This window comes from Oreochromis aureus, linkage group 5 (genome assembly GCF_013358895.1).
Source record: "Oreochromis aureus strain Israel breed Guangdong linkage group 5, ZZ_aureus, whole genome shotgun sequence".
Classification (NCBI taxonomy): domain Eukaryota; kingdom Metazoa; phylum Chordata; class Actinopteri; order Cichliformes; family Cichlidae; genus Oreochromis; species Oreochromis aureus.
The window spans coordinates 8,669,522-8,688,951 of NC_052946.1; the positions used below are offsets into that span (position 1 = coordinate 8,669,522).

Consider the following 19,430-nt stretch of genomic DNA (forward strand, 5'->3'; position numbering starts at 1 on the left):
CCTGCGGTGTCAGATTCAATTGAGACAACACATCCAGAGTGCTGGTGTATTCATGTGAGAGCGTTTTGGATTCAAGTGTCAGTCTGCTCTAATGAGTGAAAACACTGACCCATCTGACAGCAGACAGTGCGCGACTCTGACAGACTGTGTTGAACATCTTTGTGAGCGCTGCTTTCTGACACACACTCAAATCTGCTTTTTTGTTGTGTTTTTTTTCTCTTCCCCCCTCCCTCACTGTCTTTTCATCTATAATGGAGCCCAGCCAAGTGTTATCCTCCTATCACACCAAATTACATCTCCATTTACTGCACAGGGTGCCGGTGGCTAGCGGCTGGTTTAAATGAATGTAATGATCAAGCTCTCTGTGGATCTCACTCATTATCCTCGCCTTTTTTTATTCTTTTTTTCTTGTTAAGAAAAGCTCCCAGGGTAGATAACAGGAGGGAGTCTTACATTGTGCCTGCAAATAGTTTGGCTTTGATCAGGTCTGTTCTGGGGGGAAAAAGACTAAAAGGTTTTGATTCTCTGAAAGGAAAAAGGAGGGGGGGCTTGTATTCAGGGGTATAATAAATGGATTATGGGTGCTAATACTGAGGTCAGAAAGCCCACCAACCAAAAACACAGTTTATGGAAATGTGCGTCACTTCTTTTTGTTCTGCTTTAACTTCCATCCTTGTGTCATCTGATGCTCCGGATCGGGAGAGCGCTCACCCACCTTTCCAACTCACGGCTTTCGTGTCAGTGAGTCAGTCTGTGGAGAAAGTCGGAGTGCCGGCTTCAGCAGCACAGATCATCTGTTTCACTGAGGCTTCTGTGCCTCTAACAAGCCAATCGGCTCCCTCGCATGACAGCACAGATCTCATCTTTTTTTTTTTTTCCTACTTCTGGTGTACATTATATTTTAAAATGTGAGGAATTCTTTTGTTCTGTGGTGTAATGAGACTTGGCTTGCTTTTTGTCTTACGGGTTACTGTTGTTTTGTAACTTTAAAAAAAGGGGGGAAAATACATGTTTTTATGCGTCTTGTGTTGTCTTACCAATGGCTCCAATGTCAAAAATATTAGTTTTATGTTCACCTATAACAGACAAAAAGAGCCAAGTCTCACAGTGCCAACATTGCTTAAACAATCACTGACTGTAAATGCTTTAACTTTTATTGGACGGCTCCAAATTGGGCTTTTCTATCATTAGTACTTTTAATAGTTTTAATAGGAAGTTTTAATAGAAGAATTGCTTCTCTGTCCTGAAACTAAAGCAAAGTCAATTGTGATCAGGTCAAGTATTTATTTGCTGTGCTTTTCCTTTAAATTGAAATAGTGGAGCAAAGGAAGCGGGCTCTAGTGAACTAATCTGTTATCAGTCTGTTATGTGTTACAGTACAGACAGACTTAGTCCAACCCCTCGACCCGTCCCGACACATTTAGTGTTTAATCATTACATGTGTCCTACTAGCATTGGGGGGGATCCACTGTCTTTAACTTTCCTTCTAGCATTAGTTAATGATAGCCAAGCTGAGACACATGCTACCTGACTGCAGGCTATTGCAGGGGTTAAATCATTAAATATGCATCAGTGCGATGATCTGCTGCATGAATGATCATCACACTAATCCTAAACTGTCAGAATGCATGATTTTTTTGGGGGGGTTGTTTTGTCCTTTTTGGTTTTCTTCAAAACATATTGTAAATTTAAGGTTACTTGTCACTTTTTACCAACACATGGTTAACCGTGTATTTTAGTTTTTAGTGTCAGTCCAATTAGTGTGACAGTGTCCCATGAGATCTACCCGGCGTGATGTATAGACTGGTAATGGAATGGTTTCGTGCTTGCAGCGTCCCTGTAAATAACCATTTTCGTCTTTCACTGTGAGATCAGTCTTATCTAGTGTCATCTTAGATTTAAAGGCCCAGAAAATGTCAGGTTTACAACATCCGATATCACTTTTGAAAGGAGAGAGTGTCGCTGTATCAAAGTGTTTTCAATCTGTTGACTAAAAGCGAGTGTTTCAGGCCCTAACATGGTGTTGTGTTTGTCTCTTTCAACCTGCAGCTTTTTTCCTGAAGGCTTGTATGACTTGTTTTGCTTCCACTGAGTAAATCAATTTGCGGCTAATAAAAACAAGTTTACAGCTTCTTGAAACGCCTTTACTGCAGAAATGAAGAGAGGGTAAAATCTGTCGGGCGGCGAAGAATTACGTCTGTCACAGACGATGAGCTCCGAAAGGCGGTCTGAGAAACGCTAACTGTCAAAACGAGTGATTCAGACTGCTTCGGTATTGATTCAGTGATTCAGCTCCTCTCCTCAGAGTAATGGTTCCTCTGGTAAACATCTCCACCGGGATCAGACCACAAGTGTTGCCCTGCATAGGGCGGACTTTGTTTTTGATTGAAGTAATTATCTGCTGTGCAACTTGTTTAATTTTTCTTTTTTTTTAAATTTATTTACTTATTTATTGCAATATTTGATGTAAAGTGTGCAAATTGCACTGAAGCCTGGTTTCTGAATGCTTTGTCTCTGCAGTCTGATGGTGGCTGCGAGCTCATTAGAGCTTAGTCTGACTGAAGGCGGGCGCATAGCTCTGGCACTCATGCATAAACCATTCGGTAAAATGAATATGTAGTGCATGTTTGCTCTGCATGCTCTTTCATAGTACAGTAGAAGGCGATGAGTGAAATATTATATGTGAGCAAATTCTCAGCTTGTACCTCTGGGGGCGATTCTGGGAAGTCGTTTTTTTCCCCCTCTCCTCACTGATAACACACAGGCAGATCCTCTTGATCAGCGGCCCTGGCACGGCGCCCGCTCCACTCTGCTCGTCATCTCTCCAAGGACTTAATAATCCATGAACACTTGAAATCTTTCCAGTTCATTAAACACCTTAGCTCTAAATCCCATGTTGGGAGTATGAGAAATATGGTTTTGCACTGTTCTATAAAAGTCAGCAGAGTTGCACATCTTTTTTTTTTTCTGCTTGTTTGTTTTTTTTCTACCTCGAGGCATTTTTAAGCAGTCCTGGCAGGATTCGAAACACTCAGTTGACTTGGTAACTTGAGCAATCTGTTTGGGAAGAATTCATTAAGAGGATCTGCATACATTACTGTCTCCAAGGAATTGCAGATTTTTTTTGTTTACAGCGCTGACTGTCAATAGAGCCATTCTGGAGATCAAACACGGTTAGGGTCTATTAATCGCAGCCAACGCGGCGGTCTGTAGAAGTGTTTTCCCTTTTCGTCACGATCATTAAAGGCCTGAGCTGCAGTGGGCTCAGCGCTCCCTTTTAAACTTGACCCCTCTGACAGCGCTGAACCCTCGGCCCCTTTCTTCAAAGCTTCGAGGTAAGCGCCGTGTGGAGATGTAAGCTCAGCTGCTTTTGTCAGAGACTAGAAGGTAGAGGCCTTGGAAACTCTGTTTGACAGTCCTATGGCACTTAATCTCTCAGAAGCGCTCCGTAATGGCTGTGGCGCCGTGCAGCAGCTCTTATGAGACCCGGAGCTTAATTAGAGCCTCAGCACAAACTGCCCACTGTGGCTCAGATCCATGCTGAACTGATCTGGACTGTTGTTTGTCTGCTAAATCTTTTGCTTTCTTAGCTCTCGCTCTCTGTATTTTTTTATTTTCTTCTGTTCCATGCATATTAAACCAAAAGCGACTGATCTGCTGAGCAAAAGAAGTTTGCAAATGAGTCCGCTGGAACATTTCCTATCCGGAGCTTTCCACGCATCGCTGCCTAATTAGCCACATTTCTGATTGAATGCTGCTAAGATGTCACGCTCGGCTCAAGAAGCCAAGTTGTCATAGCGCCAGATGGTCTCAGTGCGACATCTTCTCCACCAGGCAGACAGAAAAATGAGATGGAAATATTTGTACAAAATACTTTCTTCATCCAGTCAGTCCTCCACCCCCCTTGTCCCGCTGTCAGAGACCCCCTCTGTCTTCAAAGCTCTGCCTGCTCCTTGGCACCCCGTAACGAAGCCTGACACGGACAGCATGCAGAGACGAAGCAGGGGTCGCCAGCGCTTGAGCATGGCCGGCGGAGCCCGGCACTGTGTGCTTTTAATAACGGCGAAGATCGGTCCCGGTGTGCCATCACATCTGTTAAACACTGGAGCAGGTGGCTGACTGCCACGGGGGAGCACTCACAGGAGCCTGTGTACTTAGTGTGAGCCTAAAGCAAATGGCAGAGAGGGATCACAGGGACATAACACGATGCTGACAGTACAGCAGAATAACACTGCGAGCCAGCTGTGAGTCTCTCAAACAGACCTTTAATGGACTTTGACAGAATATTGGCACACTTAATGGGTGTAGCATGAGATAGTGTTAGATATTTCTTGAGAGATTAACTCAACCAGTCTCTGCCACACAATTGCCAAAACAATTTTTCTTTTGTTTTTTAGGAGGAATTGTCAAAGGAAGCACAACAAATGCACAGTCTTTGGTTAACCTGATATCGTTGTTGTGTTAGCTGATTTCTTGGTGGTCTGAATAAACCAGAAGGGATGTATTAGCCTGCCAACTTCAGATTTAGCTGAAACTGAACCTACAAGCTAATCCCCTACAAAGCTATCATTACTTTGATGTAGCTTTTCCACCAGTGGAAATAACTGACAAGTAAGTACTAATTAAAGTCATGCTCTTATGCTTTTGCCAACCCCTACTAGAGTGGCTTTGTGTGATTCACAGTTCAGAATAATCCTTTTTTATCTTATTTGCAGTCAGGGTGAAGTCCCTCATTTCAGCCACTGTCTGACACGAGCCCATTTTAGCTCCCTTCTGAATCCCTTAAAGCAAGTATTCTCCTTATTTGTTTGTCGTTTGCAAACAGAAGGTTTGAACAGCAGGGTAGCAAGGCTTCCAAAACTTTAAAAATCGCGGTTGTGTCTCATTTCCTGACAAACTCCCATCTCCCACAATGGCTTAGATCCATTTCCTGTCAGAAAATCAGCATTTTCTGCCCAGTTACATTTAAAAGATTGACTGCGAGTGTCGTGCAAAACACCAGGCTATGTCTTCACTGCAACTTTGCCGTGTTTCACTTCACCAGCATCAGTCTTTGCACAGATAATGTAATTATGTCGATTCACAATTTTATTGGAGTTTGAAAATATGCTGCGGCAGACAGTAAAGGGTTTTTATGCTATAAAATCCAAAAAAAGAAGTTAGGCAAAAAAAATCTTATTTCCATCCTCAGTTACTTTGACAAAGTACCATCTTCTGTAATATTTACGCCTCTGATTAAGTCTCACAAGTGTGGCTTTATTTTGATACAAAGATTTTTTACACAGTTTCTAATTGCAGAAAAATACTCTTCTCTTTTAGTGGCATGATTCTTTTTTCTTCTCATTTAAACAACTAGAAGATTACTTGATAAGAGCATCCGTGTTGTAACAACAATGACACAATAATAAGACAAGGGCCAGTTACCAAAAGCTTTGACAAACTACTCACAACTATAACTCCATATGGTACTTAAAAGCTATAACCTATACACATCATATGAAAATATAATAGAGTACATAAACCTAGATAGATTTATATTTTAAGCACATTGTGTTTTAGTACAGTGAGATTTGCTCTATAAATAAAATTCATATTGACTTTGACAAACAGGTAAAGTTGAACAATTTTGTCGTTCTTTTTCTTTTTTTAAATTAACGTTGTCTTTGCTCACTCAATAATTATTTTGAACCAGCTTAATCAATCTCACTTCATTTAAATAGTATTTCAAAAGACTAGTAAAACCTTCCAAGTTGAACTGGCTTAAACTGTCGTCATTGTTATGGACAAACACCAGCCAGCGACCCAATGCCATTCTAAGATGATAGAATAGGTCCTAGTCAGCTTTGAATAGGTTGTCTTCTAATTAGTTAGGTGTGTGCTCATAGTAAAGGCCTCCTAATTAGTTTCACTCAGCTGTTGTTTTATAGGAACAGCAGTGCTTCACCCTGATTGTCACAGCAGGTACATGATTAAAAGATTGGTGATTATATAATAAGTGTTCATGAACCTTGTAAGCGGGGCTTTATTCATGTACTTATATACACCACTCAGCCACAACAGTTAATACTGTTACCCACTTAATACCTACTTAATGCTGTTAGCCAAAATAGCTCTGATCCCCTCAGGGTCACACAGATCCTCTGGAGGTGTCTTGGTATCCAGCACCAGGACCTTGGAAGTACATGTTTGATTTCTGGATGTTTTTCATTATCTGGCCTCTCCCAGCATGGTATTGACTAAGAGCTCTTTTTCTGATTTAGTGTCCTAGTATAATGTAGTTATGGCCATGGATGGCTCCAGTATGTCCCATCTCGACACAGATTGTGGCTTTTCGTATTTAGTTTTCTGTCCCCCCCCCCTTCCTCTCCCCTAAGAGTAAAAATGTCTTTGCTGCCATGGACAAATGGACTTGGCCCTGGCAAAGAGCTGTGATGGGGTAAGTGTGTGTTTATAGTGTGGGTCGACATCTGTGTGGCTGGACAGTTAGGGGGCGCCTGAGGCACTGGTGTGAGATAAGTGTATTAATGAAACATGGCACAATCCTTAGGTTTCAACCTGACTGCTGATATGAGCAGCCCCGTGAACCTGACCCTGCACTTTGCCTTATACCTGTAATTTCATACATGTGCTGAGGGGCAGAGAATGATGTTCCCCACACTCTGCTCAGGCAGACCGGGCTACACAAGCTCAGTGGGAGAGAGAGGCATGCAAAAGCTGTTTAAAAATGATGTGTAATAGTCTATTTGAAAAGACTATTATAGAGAGATTAAAAGCAGAAGACGAATAGAGTGAGGTGAAGTTCAGCATCTTCATCAGACACACATCACACCTTCATTTGGGCTCATTAGGCCTGAGATGGGGAGCAGAAAGAGTACTGGAAGTAATCTGTTTTATCCACAGCTGATCAATTAAGAAGCCAATGTCCCATGCTTCAATCAGATTAGGTGAAAGTAAACAGCAGTATCTCTTTCAGCCAGCATTAAGTTTTTAGCTGTTTGTTCTGTAATCCTCTGTAAGCTCGCAGGCTGCTGTAAATAAAGACTGCTGTGTTTCTAAGCCTCCTGCTGTGGAGAGTTTCCTGTCTGGTCAGTTAAAAAACAAAATGCAGATTTTTAAAGACTTTTAAAAAAAAACACTTTAAGTGTGCACAGAAATCATCAATTGCTTCTCAGGTTTTAGGTTTTTTTCTCTCATGAAAATGCTTTAAAGTGAAATAAAAGAGGGATTAGCTGTGCTTTATGAGTAGAATGACCTACATTCAGGCTGCCACTCAAACGTAGTATAGGCCCCACTGAATATAAGCCTTCCTGCTCTCTATAATGTCAGCGCTCCTCTCTGTTGGGAAATAGAGATTTGGAAGAATTTGTCTAAGAAGTGTACCCAACTAGAAGGACGAGTGCTCCGGCTTTCAAACTGCTTGAAAATGCTCGACTATAGAGTGAAGTTCCCAGGGTTTCCTCTGCCACGCTGTCAAAGGCACCGTGTGTCTGGCAGAGTTTCCACTCTGCTCACCTCGCTGCATCTCCCCAAGGAACAGAAACACTGGCTCTCCTCTTTATTAAAGGATTATGTGGTGATTCAATAGCCATATCAAAGACTAATGCTACATTCACTTAATATACTGCAAAGCCTTTCCTGTATGATGATGATTAGAACTGGTGGGAGGGGGGCTGTCTTACTGGCATTGTAGTGTAGCGGGCTGGTTTAGTCTCATTTTAGCTGATCCAAAATGCTTGTGTTAGCATACTGGATCATTTTCATAGCATTTCCATTTGTCATTAGCTGCAGTAGACTTTGCCATGCTGGTGTCCAGTGTTGGGACTGTTATTCAAAAAAAGCAATGTATTATAAATTTCTTGTTACTTTTATTAAAAGTAACGTAGTTCATTACTTATCCGTAGAATGCAATTTGTCACACTATTTCTTACATTACTACTAATCCCGCTATCCTAACAAGGACACACGTAGGATCTTTCTTTTACTACACAAAGCCAACAACGCAAAGCAAGGATGAAAACCAGCGTGGACTTTAAGGGCTTGAAGCCTGACTGCTCATCACTGCCTTTGTTGTTTCACTCTGGGTTCTTTGCTAGCTTTGTGTTAGCATGCTGTTTGTGCAGAAGCTTGCAAAGAGCCAAAGTTGTGTTAGCATCTTAATGCGGTTGTTTCTATCCTGGATGCAGGTTGCAGTTAGCATCACCCTCTTGTTCTTTTGTGCAATGATGATAATAATAATAATAATAATAATAATAATAATAATAATAATAATATCCATTTCCGCCTCCCACATACAAACTGAAATCGGCTGAATGTAATGTGAGCCTGCAGGAAGGAAAAAAGCATCACTACTGGTGTCATTCCTACAACATCAGTATTTATGTCATTGCAACCAGCCACTTAAAGCAAGCTGCTCATTAATACTTTTATTGACATATTCATCCACCCTGCCCTCTTCCTTATGCAGGCTTTGACACTCTTTAAACTCCCTGAGCTGACTTCCCTAAAGCAAAAAGCCTTGAAGGCAACGCTGACAAGCAAGCATTTTGTATTTTTCCAGCCCTTACCCTAAATTGCAGAGCTATGACATCACATCAACATGATTGGCGAGTTGAAATTATGAGTGATAACAGTGTCCGATTCAAAACTACGACTATAATTTGTGGTGGAGTGCCCTTTATTTTTCTCCACCACAGCAAAAATTCATAAAGCCACTTTTTACTCTGTGTCTTCAAGTGCACACACGCACACCCCTCACTGATGGATGCATATGGGAAAGTTTGGAGTTTAGTATCTTACCCGGCATCACTTAGACTGCAGAAGCAGCCACCGTTCAATTAGCAGATAACCCATTCCACCTTATGAGCGATGATGTGGTACAGTACACATGTGGCAAGCATGAAAAAAAAGCTTGAGTTACAGCAGAGCTTAGAGAACCGTCGTGTCTATTACATTTATTATCCTTGATTACAGTTATTTCCCTTGTTTTTCATCATAATCATTCTCATATTTAAAGAAGCTTGATTTCACTGGGAATATCTGATTAAATAAAGACTAAATAGAAATGGAAAACAGAGGCCGCCTCGCTCCATGCAGTGTAATATGAATATAATAATCAAAGAGATGAAGCCCACTGCCTGGCAGATAAGCATTTCTGGCAGCAGGTTACCAATCACTGAAGAGACAATGCACAGAGAGTCCCACATCAACATCTCAATCCAGCCTGATTTGCCTTCCAGAGCATCTGAGCTCGATGGCTCACACCTGCTGCCCCTTATTATTACCCAGCAGGCTGAAGACTGACACAGCTACCACACGAAGCACCGAGGAAGAGCGCTCCGTAGCACGAAAGTCCTGTGATACAGGTCGTCTGCTCTGCTTTTGCTTCAGAGGTGATAATTTATTGAAAGAAAATTGGTGAATAACAAAGCCACAGCTGTGTAAATTCCACCACTGCAACGGTCGTTTGATTTCGAACTAATTAGTATTCCTTTAAGTGGGGCTTTGCCGCCCTCTTGTCATTAAAACGGATTTAAGAGAGGCCTCTCAGAGGATGCGCCGGAGGATGACGGAGTAATTTCTGCATGTCAGTCATCGTGGTGTCAGCGTGAAGAACACATCTCGAGGCGAACTCGGCCTTCAGTTACAGCTGCTAAACCTGTTAAAGTCTGGCTTGTTTGGCTGCGCGTGTAAACTGAGTTGTGCGCTCTTCAGGAGCTGCTGAACTGCAGCTGAGTTGAGGCGCGGGTTTGACACGGCGCAGTTTGGGGGTCTCAGCGGTGCCGAGGCATTGTGTATTGTGTTGGGAGAGTGTTGTGTGTTTTTTCCCAGTGTGCCGCAAAGGGTCGCTCCGTGTCAGAGGTGAGCCTAGTGAATGGAGGCTGTGGGACCCCCTCCACAGTTGGGAGGAGACTCTCTCCCCCTATTGAAAGCACTGAGGCAGAATGCTGTAGGCACAACAAGAAGGGGACTAAAGGCTTTGTCTCTGGTTCACTGCCTTCAAGTAGGCTCGGGATTCCTGGCAACCAGGTTTAACTGCTGGAGCCTGCGTGCAGAGGGGAGAAGGCACAAAGGCGCTTGTTTTCCTCAGCTGATGTGCAACATCGTGGCCTGCTGTGGGAAACAAAGATCAGTACAGACATGAGGTCTGGACTGATTGAATTTCTTACATTAGTATTCTCTGATATGCTAAAACTTTTGTCACCGTTGAATTATTCCGAGCAAACCGCAAATAGACGAGCTATTAATTTTTTTTGGCCAAGTTTTAATGTAGAAAAAGTTTAAAGTCCACTGTGATGATCCAATTATCCTGCAAACCCAGGATTAGCATTAATCTGCTCTGGTTATTAGCGGGCACATGGCCTCTCCCCACAGTGTTTCCTCCGTTTTCCAGCCTTCTTCATCCTTTCTCTTTTAGCACATACTCAAGCCTAGCACTTTTTGGTATACGTCCTTTTATAAAAATATACCTTCACTTTTTAGGTTCTCTGGGTCAAAGTCAGGTTTTGTGTATATACCACCGTTATCCCCCTGGAGGTGTTTTAATATTGCTGCTACTTCTGATGTGTCGGACTACAGTTAAGTCTGCAAACTGTGCTATGAATTGGAATGACACTGCTATAGCTGGGGGCAGGCACAGCAACCACCTACATGCTTATCAGAAAATTAATCCTCAGACGGGGACTTGCATGTGTGTCAGATGTGAAGAAGAGTGAAGAAGGGATGCTGGAGATTCATGACATGCCTAATGACCTGCAAACTACATACTGATGTGAGAAAGTAGCTTCATTCTAGGAAGAAATGAGCGTGTGTGTGCGTGTGTGTGTGTGTGCAAAGGCAGCGGAGAAGCAGGAGGAGGAGACCTGTGAAATGAGAAGACCCTCAGGCTCAGATTCTATCAAAGCTCTCAACACATCCGGGAATCACAGACCAAAAAATTCCACATGACGTGGTGATTGAGAGCGGAACGGCAGCTCTGTGTAAACCCCGATAAAGTGTACTGACCCAGGCTGCGGTTTACATCCTGTTAATAAAGTTTAGCGAGCTGCCGCTTGTTTTGGATTTGCTCCCAGTGTCGATCCTCCAGTAGACTTCCTGTAAGATTTAGCCTATAGCGATAAACCTCAGATCTAATTTGCACACCCAGTCGTGACCTTCTTGGACAGCGTAGATCTGCGTGCAAGTCACACTGGGTCTGGTGACACGTTCTTTTGAGGGTCTGTGCTCATCTCTCATCAGCACTCAGACACTTTAAGTGGCTCAGCCACACTTAATTAGCCTGTTCTTCGCGACTCGCTGCAGCTTTTTTGCTCAAATTAATCTTCTCAGGTTAGCGCCTGGCACCCACTCCACTGTCTCTGACGGGAGGTCAAATTTATCCTCTGCTAAGAAATTACTTAGCTAAACGAGGGCTTCTTCATGCAGCCATGGCTAATAACCTTAATTAATTAAAGAGAGACTCTTCCTAATTAAGGTCTTACTCTGCGTGGTCCAACTGTGACCCTGTAAAACAAGCTGAGGCGGTAATGAGTCATTTTTCAAACAGAACATTGCTTCTGAGTTTGTGTGGGCATAGTGTGACATGTGAGCTTCACAGAGAGATCTCAGCACCAAATAGAAAAATAACCTTCTCCATTACTATCATGGTTATTGACCTTGGTGTCTCCTTCCTCCTTCCAGGTCAATGGCAAAGACCTCTCAAAGGCCACGCACGACCAGGCGGTGGAGGCCTTCCGCACCGCCAAGGAACCCATCGTGGTCCAGGTTCTACGTCGGGCCCCTTACCCCAAAGTGGCCAACCCTGCCGTTGACACCCAAGTCACAGACATCAGCACCCAGACGGACATCACCCTCCAGCACATCATGGCCCTCACCAATCTGCCCCCCTCTTCGCCCCCAATCTCGGAGCTGGAGGAGTATCTGCTTCCAGAGGAGTAAGTACCAGCTCGTTGTTTTACTCAAGGAGTTCAACCTTGCAAGTTAGTGAGCACAAAACAGCACAAGAACAACTGGAGACAGACAATTTCAAGAGTAGTCAGAGAACTCTTGTTTTAAATATAGAGAAGGCAGTTTATTCTTTAAATTATATGTGGGACACACATTTGAACATTAAATAACTGTAGATGTCGGGCCTGGTAGTTCCTCACGTTTAAGCTGTTATAAACTGAGTTTATGGGACATACACAAATGAAGACATTAGCAGAGACCATGGAATGTCAGTGAAACTGTGTTGCTAACAATTACTTCACCTGTCACCAATTCAAAGTGTTCAAGTTACACATTAAACTAATCTCAAATTTGAGGTGATTAATTAAACCGTCTGCCAGTGGTTTTAAAAAAAGGATACATTTGAAAGGGTCTCATAAGCCTTTATGTGTCGCCAGCCTTTCTGGACCACGTTTCTTCATCTTCTTAAAAGCTTCTTAAGCTTCTCCTGTTTCCTTAGTTTAAAGCAAGGCCAGCTGCAGTTAAGCACACTCACCCTCAGTTGCAAAAGACCCCTCACGCCTTTTTCACAACTTGCTTGTTCAGAAATTCCTTTTTGCCACTGAGGGTAAAGAAGGGTGGTTACCAAATGGAGAAGACTGTCGAAATCTTTGTTGTTAGAACTCGGCAGTGTTGGAAAGGTCATGCCAGTTTTGGTCACCATCCAACGTTTTACCTCACATGCTAATTGAAAGAGCTTATCTTGCTCTGCAGAATGCACCGCTGCGATCGTGCAACACGAGGGTGGAAGTTTGAAGGGAAAATGTCCCTGTCACTCTCGGGAGATGACAGCTCCTCCAGGGCACGCAGCCACATTAAAATGATGGCCGTGCTCATTTGCATATTCTCAAAATGCATCTTTTGTTTCTGACTCCGTGTGTGTGAGCCCTGGAGCCTGGCTATACTTTCCACTCTGTGGCAGCAGGAGTCGCCCTTTAATGAATAATAGCGATTTCTTTAATTGATTTCCGAGACAAATTAATAACACGGCGTGTTAATTTGTGATTAGCTTCAGGCTGCAGTTTCAATAAATCTGATTCAAGAGTGATTTCTTCATTGAATTCTTATTACTATCCCACTACTTCTCCATTTAATTTTCCAATTCTGGGGCAAAATTAAATCCAGATTGACAAACGCGTCACTACGTCTTGTTTCCTTTCCTAATGTGAGTGTTCAATTTGACTTCCACTCTTTTCCAATTTATCCTATTCTCTTTTTTTCTTTTCTCAGGCATCCTCCTGGGCACATGTACTTTGACCCTGATTTCCTTGAGGGTATACAGCAGGACATAGAGCGGGAGGAGCTGGAATATGAGGTAAAAACACCATCTCCGTTCTTAGTCATCCACTCAATGAAGATCTACTTTTGGACAGAAGTGCATTATTGCTCCATAAGCAGGCCTTAGGTCGTCTCGGCGTCTCCGCTCCAATGGCCTTGTTAGCGACCCCAAGCCCTGATATATTGCAGTTATTGATGGAGCAGTCTCCCTATGTGGAGACACCGAGATGCATGCCAGACAGGAATCGAGTTGCTGGTTTGTTCCAGCAGATGCACAATGGTGACATCATTACTTATTAGTGACAGAGCCTAATAAGTCTTCCTCTGCTCCTACGCAGTGGAGATGAGGCCCAGTGGATAATTAGATGGCACAAGATAATAGGGCTGCGGTGATGAATCTGACGATGCTAACAGAGGCTGGAAGAGGCCACGATCAAACCTCTGTCGTGCACCTTCATTGACCTCTGCCAACCCTCACTCCCCCTCTTATTAAACCTCAGGGACCGCCTGCCTGATATTAATAATGTCTGTGGAGGTGCTCTTGAAGAATGACTCTGCTTCATAATGTTTAAATTCACACAACAGTAAATTAGCGATTACATCAAGTCCGACAGGTTGACCGCTAATTTGTTTATATTAATAACAAAAACTTTTTTGTTTGCTTTACTTTTCTTCCCAAATCATATTTATTTTTTTCTTTAGTTGTTTTTTTGCTAGTTAAAATAATAGATTCACACAGTCAGTGTTATGAATCCTGTATAATATAATCCAAATATATGAATCCTATAGGTATTCCTGTGATTCAGTTCAATTTTATTTAGCACTAAATCACAGCAACAGTCACCTCGAGGCACTTTGTATTGTAAGATGAAGACCCTAACAGTCATACAACCCACTATGAGCAAGCACTTGGCAACAGTAGGAACGAAAAACTCCCTTTTAACAGGAAGAAACCTCTGCAGAAGCTGCAGGTATTTAATAAATCCAGAAGAAAGACTGCTGCAAACAGCTAGAAGCAACAATCTAAACTTCTAGTGTCGGTTTCAGCCATTCATGAGTATCACCCCTGCTTACCGTACCTCACTATAGCGTCATATTTAAAGAATAAGAATAATTCTTGCCAAAAAAAAGGTGTTTTCCAGAGGTTCTTCCTCAAAGATGGTCTCCATTTTTCAGCTGAGAGTTTTTTAGAGTGCTAACCCCTTTCAGAATCTGCCCTCTGCCCCCAAAAACGAGCGCTGCTCATATCTTTATCTGTATCTGTGAGATTACACGTGTTGACAAGTGAAAAATGGTACTCTCCGCATCTGCAGTCCACTGCATCATCTCTCATTCTGTCAGAGGGCTTTGTCAGGAGCCTGTGGCCTCTCTGCCTCCAGCTGAAAGATTCATTAAAGAGATTGATGGATCACTCCTTCTCTGGTGTCCCAGTTTTGATCCCATTTAGATAGTCCTGGGACACGGACATATAAATACAGTGTTCCTCTGCTCTATGGGCCAAAATAATTCCAGCTATGTAGGTTATTCATTTGTGCATGTGTCCTTCCAGGAGGTGGATTTGTACAGAGACAACATTCAAGACAAGCTCGGCCTGACTATTTGTTACAGGACTGACGATGAGGATGAAGCTGGGATCTACATTAGTGAGGTATGTGTCGCAGGCGAACAACAATTTATTTGCCTGTCGGTGTCAATAACGCTCACTTTAACTCACAAATGTAACGTGTGCTCTCTTTAGATTGATCCAAACAGCATTGCAGCAAAAGATGGCAGAATTAGAGAAGGTGACAAAATCATACAGGTATGATTTTGTGTGTGTGTGCATGTTTCTGTGATCTTACATCATGACAGTGAACAAAAACAGCTTTTTTTATTTAAATGGTTCTTTGTCTCAATAAGATCAACGGTGTTGAGATCCAAAATCGAGAGGATGCTGTGGCACTGCTAACCAGTGAGAGCAACCAGAACATCTCCCTGCTGGTGGCCAGGCCAGAGATCCAGGTATTTTACAAACTGTTACTGGTGTCAACTCAATAAAGGTTTTAGTTTGGAACCAAATGTGATTTCACATCAAATTGATTTTTCTCAAACTTGAAAACAGCACTTGGACTTTGGATAGCAGATGGTCTTTTTTTGTGTGTGTGTGTGTGTGTGTGTAAAACTTTGCATCTAATGAGGCGTCTCTTCTCTCCGCCGCGTCTCAGCTGGATGAGGGCTGGATGGATGATGACAGGAACGACTTCCTGGATGACCTCCACATGGATATGCTGGAGCAGCAGCACCATCAGGCCATGCAGTTCACTGCCAGCATGCTGCAGCAGGTACGCGCACATGTGCGCAGCGTGAAGAGCGTGAGCACGCACAATCAATCTCCACTAACACATATGTCCATCAATAGATTATGTCGGCCGAGCCCGTTCTGGCGAGGTGAACAGATGCTCCGCGGTTTCCAACTGTTTTTTTCCATTAACAGAAACTGTCTTTGTTATGGAGAACCTCAGGCTCAGCGACACAGCCTTTGTTATACGTCCATTTGTGATGCAATAAATGCTCATAATCAAAGCAGATGTGATATTAACAGTTTTGCACATATCCAAATGTGAAAAACAGTTGTGAAACAGTTACGCTTATTTCTTCCTCCTGTCCGGTCTGTTTGCTTGTTTTGTTTAGAAGAAGCACGAGGAGGATGGGGGCACCACAGATACAGCCACGCTGCTCTCTAACCATCACGAGAAAGACAGCGGCGTCGGCCGCACGGACGAGAGCACACGAAATGACGAGAGCTCTGAGCAGGAGAACCTCGGCGACGACCAGACCACGGCCTCCAACACGCTGGGCAGCTGCAGAAAGCTGACCTACAGCCAGGACACGCTTGGTAGCACCGACCTGCCCTTCAGCAGCGAGTCGTTCATGTCAGTCGACTACGCCGACGCTGACTTCCTGGGCATTCCGGTTGACGAGTGCGAGCGCTTCAGGGAACTCCTGGAGCTCAAGTGCCAGATGAGGAGCAGTGGAGCCCAGGGCCTCTATGGGCAGGGCGGTGGAGCGGTGGGTCAGGACCAGGAGGGTGTGGACAAGGAGCTGGAGATGCTCAATGAAGAGCTGCGCAACATAGAGCTGGAGTGCCTGAACATCGTCCGCGCCCACAAGATGCAGCAGCTGAGGGAGCAGTGCCGTGAATCCTGGATGCTGCACAACAGCGGCTTCCGCAACTATAACACTAGCATAGATGCTCGCCGCCACGAGCTGTCAGACATCACGGAGCTGCCAGAGAAGTCTGACAAGGACAGCTCCAGTGCCTACAACACTGGTGAGAGCTGCCGCAGCACCCCTCTGACTCTGGAACTGTCTCCAGATAATTCACTCCGTAGAGTAGCAGAAAACCAAGCTGGGCCGTCGGGCTCCAGCAGCTCCGGCAGCAGGATGCTGAAGCCCCTCCTGTCTCCTGTGCAGGAAGCTTGCAGCCCGAGCCGGAGCAGAAGCTCATCCAAGGATCTGGACGGAGCGCTGCAGGCAGAGGGCAAAGAGAGAAAGCCCGGAGAGTCCAGTAAGAGCGGGCGAGGCTTCTCTCAGCCACACTCACCTTACAAGCACGCTCACATCCCCGCCCATGCCCAGCACTACCAGAGCTACATGCAGCTGATCCAGCAGAAGTCAGCCGTAGAGTACGCTCAGAGCCAGATGAGCCTGGTCAGCATGTGTCGGGATCCCATTACCCCCAGCGACCTGGAGCCTAAGATGGAGTGGAAGGTGAAGATCCGCAGCGACGGCACACGTTACATCACCAAGCGGCCCATCCGGGACAAGCTGCTGAGGGAGCGCGCCCTCCGGATTCACGAGGAGCGCAGTGGAATGACCACAGATGACGACGCCATAAGCGAGCTGAAGATGGGCCGCTACTGGAGCAAGGAGGAGAGGAAGCAGCACGCGGTGCGTGCCAAGGAGCAGAGGCAGCGCCGCGAGTTCATGAAGCAGAGCCGAGCCGACTGTCTGAAGGAGCAGGCCACCCTGGAGGACAAAAAGGAGCCGAACATCATCGAACTCAGCCACAAAAAGATGATGAAAAAGAGGAATAAGAAAATATTTGACAACTGGATGACCATTCAGGAACTTCTCACCCATGGTACCAAGTCACCAGATGGCACGAGGGTGTACAACTCCCTCCTGTCTGTGACTACGGTCTAAGTCCTGTTCAGGCCTGCAAGAGGAGAAGGGACTTGAGTGTAATGGTCTGTACATAGGACACTAACAGCTGGGGTACAGATTCCTGCCTCGTTCAAGGTGGCAACACGTGTAAATAGGAAATAAACACCTTTTCTGTGTGAACATTTTCCCCACTGCAGTGACAAGAGGGCTCCTAAAACAATGGTTGGACCTCGAGTGAGTCGGATTAGGAGACCGTGTATGAGGAAGATTTTGGAAGCATAATTCAATAATCTTTTCTACCTTTGTGCCTGATTTTTTTTGAAGATTTTTTTTTGAAACACAAATACAATATTTGACTTTTTGGAAGGTTTTGAAAGTGTGTAAAGACAGTGTGCCATACATTAAAAAGCCAGCATTTACACTATTTTACATTATTTTGTTCGTACTATATATCTTTTCAGTATTTTTGCTGTAATGTGTACGTAATGCTTTTACCAAAACAATGCTATTTTCCTGCGAGGTGAAACACTTAACCTTTTCAAAAGGACTTTTTGTAAATTAAAAAAAAAATCCAACTTTTGTATCAAATTCACTTTGTTGTTTTGCTTTCCCTTGAATGGTGCTGATCTCCCAAAGTTTAAAGCCACCAGCGATGTACCATCTGTTACATAATGTAGAGAACATCATAGCGTGATATCACCATATATGTACGTATATTTAGAGAAAGACATTTCTCACGTTGCTCAAACTGAAATGTCTGTTTGTTCAAGCACACACTGTAGTTGCTTTGGTAGGGTTTCATGTATTGGTCAGAATAACAGCTTAAGCAAATCTTTAGTTAACCACCCAATTTGATGTCTTGTAAAATGAGAGAAATAATAAATTATTGTTTTATATATGACGAGCTTTGAAAACTTGTGGGAATTTTGTCATTTATAAGAGATGTTGTTTATTTCCTTCTGGCATTTTAGCATTTAAGTATTTTTACTCATTAAAGGGAGGCTGGATAAAAGTAGATGGTGCAAGACTCCGGTCAAAATATTCATGTCGATGAAGGTATTTGAACCAAGTCTAAAAATGCCCCACAGAAAAAGTGTTTTTGTTCAAAGACATGAAAGAAAACGGGACATTTCCACACAACAGTACGTGCTACTCCCTTTGTGGAAGCAGTAGTACACGTAGTTGTATTAATTTTTGTTTTGGTGATATTCTTTATTAAAAGGTCCACTAATTAATAACATACAGCAAAAACACTCTGACAAGAAATGTTTTGTTTTATTCATTTATTGTCTGTGAAGGTTCTCAGTCATCCAGGTCATCGTAGTCAAAGGAGTTTGCAAAGAAAAGCGTCTGGACTTCTTTAAGTTGCTTGAAGACGTTTCACCTCTCATCCGAGAAGCTTCTTCAGTTCTAAGGTCAAATGGCCGAGAGTCCCAGATTTAAACCCATTTATTATTTAGTTTTTGAGGTTTTTACTCCTCAGCTGATGGGGTATTATCGTTACCCCACCACACAGGTGAACAGGTTGCTGGTGTGGACATCAAAATTTGTGAATACGATAACTCAACAAAAGGTGATGTAGGATTTTGAAATTGCTACCATAGATCTGTCTCAGACAGGTTTGAACCTCAGTGACCTCGACCCCAAGGTCAAGGTCAGAGGTTGCATTTTCCAAAAATCTTGTGAAAGGAAGTCGCGTAGGATTTTCAAATTTATACCACACATGCATCAGCCAGAAGTCTGACTGGTAGCACTACATTTTTATTCTTTGTTTAGTTGAGTTTTTGGTTTGGAGACTGTAACTTACAAAGGCTATAATAGTTTGTTTAAACAGCACAAGAGTTTTCAGCTCTTCTATTTGGAAATTAGTTTTATTTAAAACCTCTCAACCCAACCCAGTATCCCACCAGTAGAGAGTGATGTTGCTACAAATCTGCTCCTAAAAGCTTGCGTAGCTATTTCACTAAAGTTGTTAATGATTTGTGAACAATGCGTCTATTAGTCAGTAACTGTAATTTACATTT

At 43.4% G+C, this 19,430-nt stretch overlaps 1 protein-coding gene across 3 annotated transcripts in view; it reads left to right on the plus strand.

Moving 5' to 3' along the window:
- pdzrn3b (PDZ domain containing RING finger 3b) overlaps positions 1-18,320 on the plus strand; it is a 101,230-nt gene extending 82,910 nt beyond the window's left edge. For all 3 annotated transcript variants that reach the window (XM_031748473.2, XM_031748474.2, XM_031748475.2), the window contains 7 exons: positions 11,677-11,930; positions 13,213-13,297; positions 14,810-14,908; positions 14,999-15,061; positions 15,160-15,261; positions 15,465-15,581; positions 15,931-18,320. In XM_031748473.2, the coding sequence (XP_031604333.1) occupies positions 11,677-11,930; positions 13,213-13,297; positions 14,810-14,908; positions 14,999-15,061; positions 15,160-15,261; positions 15,465-15,581; positions 15,931-17,445 (2,235 nt within the window). In that variant the 3' untranslated portion in view covers positions 17,446-18,320. The remainder of the gene's footprint in view (positions 1-11,676; positions 11,931-13,212; positions 13,298-14,809; positions 14,909-14,998; positions 15,062-15,159; positions 15,262-15,464; positions 15,582-15,930) is intronic.
- The last annotated feature ends 1,110 nt before the right edge of the window (positions 18,321-19,430 follow it).